Below are 6,301 nucleotides of genomic sequence, written 5' to 3'. Positions count from 1 at the left end.
ATTACCCAAATTGCTAAAAAAAACCGGACCAAATTTTCGGGTAAAACTGAATGCTGAGTCCTAGTAAATATTAAGATGCATTATTTTCATCACTTGTAAAGTTTCCCCGTAAAACTTTTATCTTGAGCTCTCAATTGAAGTCAACCAATGCTTTACAAAATAACGATCTAGAACATTTGATGCATTGGGTTTCTACTCCAACTCTCTTTTATTTACGTGTGTCACTTTATTTCTTGCATATTATCTCTCTCTCTCTCTCTCTCTCTCTCTCTCTCTCTCTCTCTCCCTCTCGTCTCCCTTTCTTCCTTTTTACCCTAACTATAACTTTATTATTATGTTGGATCCTAGTTAGATAATTATATAAGTGGCATATATAGTTCTATACAAACATTTCCACATTAAAATGCGTTAAGATTATCCATTGCACTTGAGGTTATCACTTATCATCCGTCATGGGCGACGTTCATGGTCGCTGTAGCCATCTCCCAAGCCTTGACCTTGGACACCTTCACCATGGTGGTTCCGTTGTTGAACATGTACAGGTGGCTGTTGCTCATCTGCATGTGCTCCGGGTACACCCGTGCTGTGATGCACGCTCGTCCCCCGCCGCCAAAGCTCTCCACCACCGAGTGATCAATCTGTCACAAGAACATAACACATCTAATCACTCCAAGTCAGTACATATAAGCATTTGAATATGTTGTATGTGACGAATAATTCACCAATGTTCTGAGCGATATGCTCTTGGTCTCTTCGATGTCCATGTCCACGAACCCTCCGTACGATGGCTTGTACACATCGGCTCTCGTAGTCGATCTGCCAAAATTTGCAAAAACAAGATTGTTATGATTTGATCTTACATAGGCCAAGCAAGTTCAAATTTTTGTGTGATCTGTTCTTGTTGTACCTTGTGAGGTCGGTGCACATGAGAACCTTGTACTTGCCATCATGCTTGAACACACTAAAGAAGACGGAGGTGTGCTCCTGCAGATCGCCCGAGGCCAGGACGAGCAGCCCGAATGGGCCGATGCCGCCCCGTATTGACGCACCCTTCTTGCCGCATAGCTTTTGCGGGTCCAACAGCTCATTCGGCTCAATGTTCTCGGCCCCATCTAGGGTCGGGATCTTGAAGACGACCTCCACATCCGCCTGCGAGCCCGCGACTCCAATGATCTCCTTCACACCGCCTGAGTTAACCTTCGTTCCTTGCAACCTGACCTTCTTCTTCCTCAGCGTCTCGATCTCCTTGATCGGCCACTGCAGCAGCTGCTTCCCACTGCTGTCCAGCCAGATCTTCCTCGGGACCGTCTGGATGCCAGACCAACCCCTGGCGACGTAGTCGGCCTCGGTGTCAGACTCGTTGGCCCAGCCCCAAAGCACGCGTCGATTCTTGTGCGCGTCGAAGAAGGACTTGGACGCGTACACGTGGCCATAGTCGAGGCGGCGCCAGGTCCGGCTGTCGTTGTCGGCGCCGGCCGCCTCGAAGGTGTCCACGGTGTCGTCGTACCGCCCCACCACGTAGTAGTCCTGGGAGTTGGCCATCACGCTCAGCTTTAGCACGTGCCTCGCCGCCCCGTTCGACGGCGCGCAGTTGAGCCCGTTTTGTGCACCAGGCTCCGCCACCGGAAACAGGTCCGGGCACTCCACCATGCCGGCGGCGCTCGACTCATACAGTGGCGCGGCATTCCGCTCCCAGCGCCGGAAGTCCTTGCTCCGGTAGATCAGCGTGGACCCCATAGAGACGTTGACCTTGGCTGCAATGGCCACACGCCAGAGGCCGTCACGGCCGCGCCACGCCGTGGAGGGGTCACGGAAGCTGTCGTGCACTACATCCTTGGGGAGCGGGATGACGGGGTTGTAGTCGGGCTTCAGCCACTCGCGGAGGAGTGGGTCAGATGCGTTCTTGGGGAAGGCGAAGTTCTGGACCTGGTTGCCAGCGGAGTCGATGCCGGTGTAGAGCATGGCCGGGTGGCCGTCTGGGAGGATGGTCGCGGAGCCCGACCAGCAGCCGTTTGCGTCGAACGGGGAGTCAGGGTCAAGGGCGGTGTCGAGGGCGGTCCAGTTGATGAGGTCGACGGAGACGGAGTGGCCCCAGGAGAGGTTGCCGTTGCCCCAGGCGGCGCCGTGTGGGTTGTACTGGTAGAAGAAGTGGTACATGCCGTTGTGGTACATCGGCCCTGTACGTCCATGCAATGCAACGGAAATTAACTGTCAGTTCCCGTTGTTTCAGACTTTCATTACTACTACAATTTTTTCTGTCAATTTACATGCTGTATCACGGACGTCTCAATCTCTGTAATCTGTACTGTTGAATGGTTGGTGAAGTTTCTTTTTTTGAGAGAAATGATTAGTGAAGTTGGTTGTTAAAATGCCAGCTCCCAGTGGCGCTCTGGTTTTCCCCTACTACCTACGGATGGATATGTTCCAGGTAAAACTTCAGACGGGGAAACTAAGAAAAAGTCTAAACACGTCTGTGTGGTAGAATTCACGCCTAATTCAGCAAATTAGCAAGCAAGCGCACGACGCGAGCAGTTAATAGGATGAAAGAAAGAAAGTGAATTGCATGTTACCATTCGGATCTACTCAGCACCATCGGGAGGAGGAGGTCGCCATCCGAATTAACCAGCAATTTCGCCACGATGGACCGGACACACAAAGAGAATATTCAGGTTAGCTGAGTCTACAATTTTCTTTTACCTTTTGTTTTAGAAAAGCTGAATCCACAATCCACAATTGGGTCGAGAGATAACGCAGTGAATCGACAAGCGCTAGTTTGTACCGTTCTGCCAGTTCTTGGCGGGCTGGAAGTGGTAGGCGGTCCTGCTCCTGTCATGGCGTGGCGTGCTTCCCGCCTCGTCGTAGAGCCGGCGGAGGGAGGACGACGGACAGAGCAGGAGGCAGAGGTGGAAGGCGACCGCGGCGAGACGGAGTCCGGCCATGAATGACCAACAGTGGGTGGCGGGACTAACGAACGGCTAGTTCCTCTTGTGGTTGCTCTGCTCTCCCTCGCCGCCTCGGGTCCCAAATTTATACACTACTATACAACATGTCCAAGACATTTGGCTTCGATTCAGTTGTATTTTTCGTTTCGGCTTTGCATCTGAAGTGCGGGGAGTGATGTTGTCCTCCACTCTCTCGTGACCGTCCGTGTAGAAGATGACGGGGACAGTACAAGTCTTCACTAGATTAGACACAGTGGACAGACAATGTGCTATTTCGTCACGCTGTTGTTTTATTGAACCGTATGATCGGTTAGTTCTGCCAGAAACAATAGATCTGAAATACTTTACAACCTGGATCCAAATACACAAGGTGCCGGTGGGATATCGAAATGTATCACTGATTACAAATTTGACAGAGAAAAAGGTGGGACGAGTTGTTGAAGTCCAACTGAATGTCAACGGAGCTGGAACTTTGTGCGAGCATGCGTGAAATTGGATGTGAGGAAGCCCCTTGCCCGCTTTGTATCTATGTCTCGAGCTGGCGAAAGAGAGGTCTATCCGATCAAGTTTGAAAAACAAGATTCTGTGCTGCCTGTGGTCATATAGGTCATACACATTTAGAGTGTGGTACATGTGAATTTGAGGAAGCAAATCTGAAGTGGGGAGATTTTCTTAAGGCGGAGTGGGAAACCTGGCATGGACGGGATTTCGGAGTTGCCGGGGTGGTGCGCGTTCTGGCCGTGGATCTTGGGATGCCCGGGGTGGACGCGGCCGTACATGCGGCAGAGGTCGTGAGGGAGAACAAGGGGGACAAGATGGTGTTATCCAACAGAGCTGGAGGTTTATTGCCATCGCAAATACAAATAAACATGCCCAGATTGATGGTGGGGGCCTTCACCAAAGAATTGTGGGTGATGAGATCCAAACAAAAGAAGATGAATTAGAGGAGACAGGCACCAGCCCAAAAGCTGATATGGAAACGGTTGATCTGAAGGTTAGTTCTAGGGGAGGAGTCGCCAGAAGAAATTGAGAATAAAGAGAATTATGGAAAAGTACCAATGCTCACAGACGGAATAGAGAGTCCAAATGCCATAGAGTTTAAGGATGGTGAAAGAAAGAAGCACTCGAAGAGGGAAGGAGCTAACTCCACCTCATAAGGATCGTCGGCCTCCCTCGAGGAGTCCGTCCGGTCGCAATGAAAATATTAGGACTAAACTGTCAGGGTCTTGGCAATGACCCGGCAGTTCTCGCGCTTGTGGATCTTCAGAAGCGTTGTTGTCCGGAGGTGATGTTCTTGTCGGAGACACACCTAGATGATTATCTGGCTGAGCGTTTGAGAAGGAGACTGAAGATGGACTTCAAAATATGTAATCCAAGTGATGGAAGAAGCGGTGGTGTTCTTATGTTCTACAACAAATATATTAAAGTTGAGTTGATTTTTTCAGCTCCAAAATATATTGATGTGAAGGTGGTTGAGAGCCCGGAGAAAACTTGGAGGCTAACTGGTCTCTATGGAGAGTCTCGCTGGGAGGATAAATATAAGACATGGGACGAATTAAGAGAGTTGAAAAATAACTCTTCCTTACCTTGAGTGGTTTTACGAGACTTCAATGAGATTTTATTCTCCCATGAGAAGGAGGGGGCAATTCGAGACGATAAAACTGTATGCAAGCTTTCCAAGATGCCCTAACTGATTGTGACTTGGAGGATTTAGGTTTTCTAGCGAGCCTTTCACATGGAAGAGGGGAAGAATAAGCGAACGTCTAGATCGAGCAGTCACAAATGGAGCATGGGCAATGATGCACCCAGGAGCGAGACTACAACATCTTGAGTATATTCGGTCTGATCACAGGCCAATTTTCCTTGATACCGATTACCAGGTACCCTCTATACTAGTCAGATCTGGTCCAAAACGTATTGAAGCCAAATGGCTTAAAGAAAGTGAATTCAGAGAGGAGGTGTGACACATATGGAGGTGTGCTGGGCCGGTTGGGCCATATGCATCCGGCCTTGCATGCATGGGACATGCAGATATTGAGGAAGCCAAAGCGCCGTCTAAGGAAAGCGCAGCGAGAATTAGAAAGTGCGATAAATGGCCTGATATCAAATGATAATGTAGCTAAAGCTAAGGAGATGGCTAATCAGATTGAATTGCTTCTGGAGGAGGATGAGCTATATTGGTCTTAACGGTGTGAGGACAAAATGGCTTCAACCAAGAGATAGGAATACGTCCTTTTTCCACAATTTTAATTGCATCGGCTCGACGTAAAAAGAATACTATCAAAAAATTGAGAAATGATAATGACGAATGGGTTGAAGGTACTGAGCCTATAAAGCCTCTTATTCTCAGCTATTTTAAAATTTTGTTTACGTTAGAAGTTCATGCCATTGACCCGGCAATGATGGAAAAAATTCATCCTAGAGTGGATGGAGCTATGAATAACATGTTGTTGGCCCCCTTTGATGCGGAGGATGTACAGAAAGCAATTTTCAGTTTTGGGGACCTCAAAGCACCAGGACCAGATGGTCGTCATGCGGTGTTTTATAAGAATTTTTGGGATATTTGTGGTGAGGAAATAACACAACAAGTCTTATAAGATCTAAATTCTGGCGTTATACCGGAGGGGTGGAACGTTACCACCGTGGTTCTCATCCCAAAAGTAGAGGATCCAGAAAAAATTACTCAATTTCGCTCAATAAGTTTGTCCAATGTGATCTATAAGATCATATCAAAGATGCTGGCACATAGGCTCAAAGGTATCTTACCTGAAGTGATTTCTCCCATGCAAAGTGCTTTTGCTCCAGGGTGACTTACAACTGATAATATCCTGGTGGCATATGAATGTGTTCATTCTATAAAAAGTAGAAGATCAGGGGCCACTGGCTCATGTGCTGTGAAACTTGATATGCATAAAGCTTATGACAAGGTTGAATGGATTTTCCTTGAGAATATGATGAGAAAGTTGGGCTTTGCGGAAAGATGGATTGAACTCATGATGGCTTGTGTGAGATTTGTGAGGTACCAAGTCCGTTTCAATTCTGAAGAAACCAATATGTTTGTGCCTACTAGGTGGCTCCGTCAGTGGAACCCCCTCCCTCCTTGTTTGTTCATTTCGTGTGAAGAATGTTTTTCCCATTGTTGTATGAAGAAGAAGTTGGTGGCATCGATGTCGTAAGGGTGTGCAGAAATGCACCATCAGTCTCACATCTACTTTTTACTGATGATTCCCCAATTCTCATGAAAGCTGATATGAGTAATGCAACTTCCTTGTAAGAAGTTTTAGATATTTACTGTGCTAATTCTGGACAATTAGTGAGTGTGGCCAAGTCGAGCATTTTATTCTCTCCAAGTACCATTC

The 6,301-nt window shown here is 47.8% G+C and overlaps 1 protein-coding gene across 1 annotated transcript; it reads right to left on the bottom strand.

Annotated features, from left to right (window-relative positions):
- Nucleotides 1–425: 425 nt before the first annotated feature.
- On the bottom strand, nucleotides 426–2,960 carry LOC124685966 (beta-fructofuranosidase, insoluble isoenzyme 7-like). The gene is made up of 5 exons (XM_047219983.1): nucleotides 2,780–2,960; nucleotides 2,571–2,579; nucleotides 908–2,177; nucleotides 723–816; nucleotides 426–638 (listed from the first exon to the last, which is right to left on the bottom strand). Exons 1-5 carry the CDS (start codon nucleotides 2,937–2,939, stop codon nucleotides 444–446), a joined length of 1,728 nt encoding a protein of 575 aa, XP_047075939.1. The 5' UTR covers nucleotides 2,940–2,960; the 3' UTR covers nucleotides 426–443.
- Between the last annotated feature and the right edge of the window lie 3,341 nt (nucleotides 2,961–6,301).

Source organism: Lolium rigidum, chromosome 2 (genome assembly GCF_022539505.1).
Source record: "Lolium rigidum isolate FL_2022 chromosome 2, APGP_CSIRO_Lrig_0.1, whole genome shotgun sequence".
Taxonomy (NCBI): domain Eukaryota; kingdom Viridiplantae; phylum Streptophyta; class Magnoliopsida; order Poales; family Poaceae; genus Lolium; species Lolium rigidum.
This window is presented reverse-complemented; position numbering and strand designations above follow the sequence as displayed.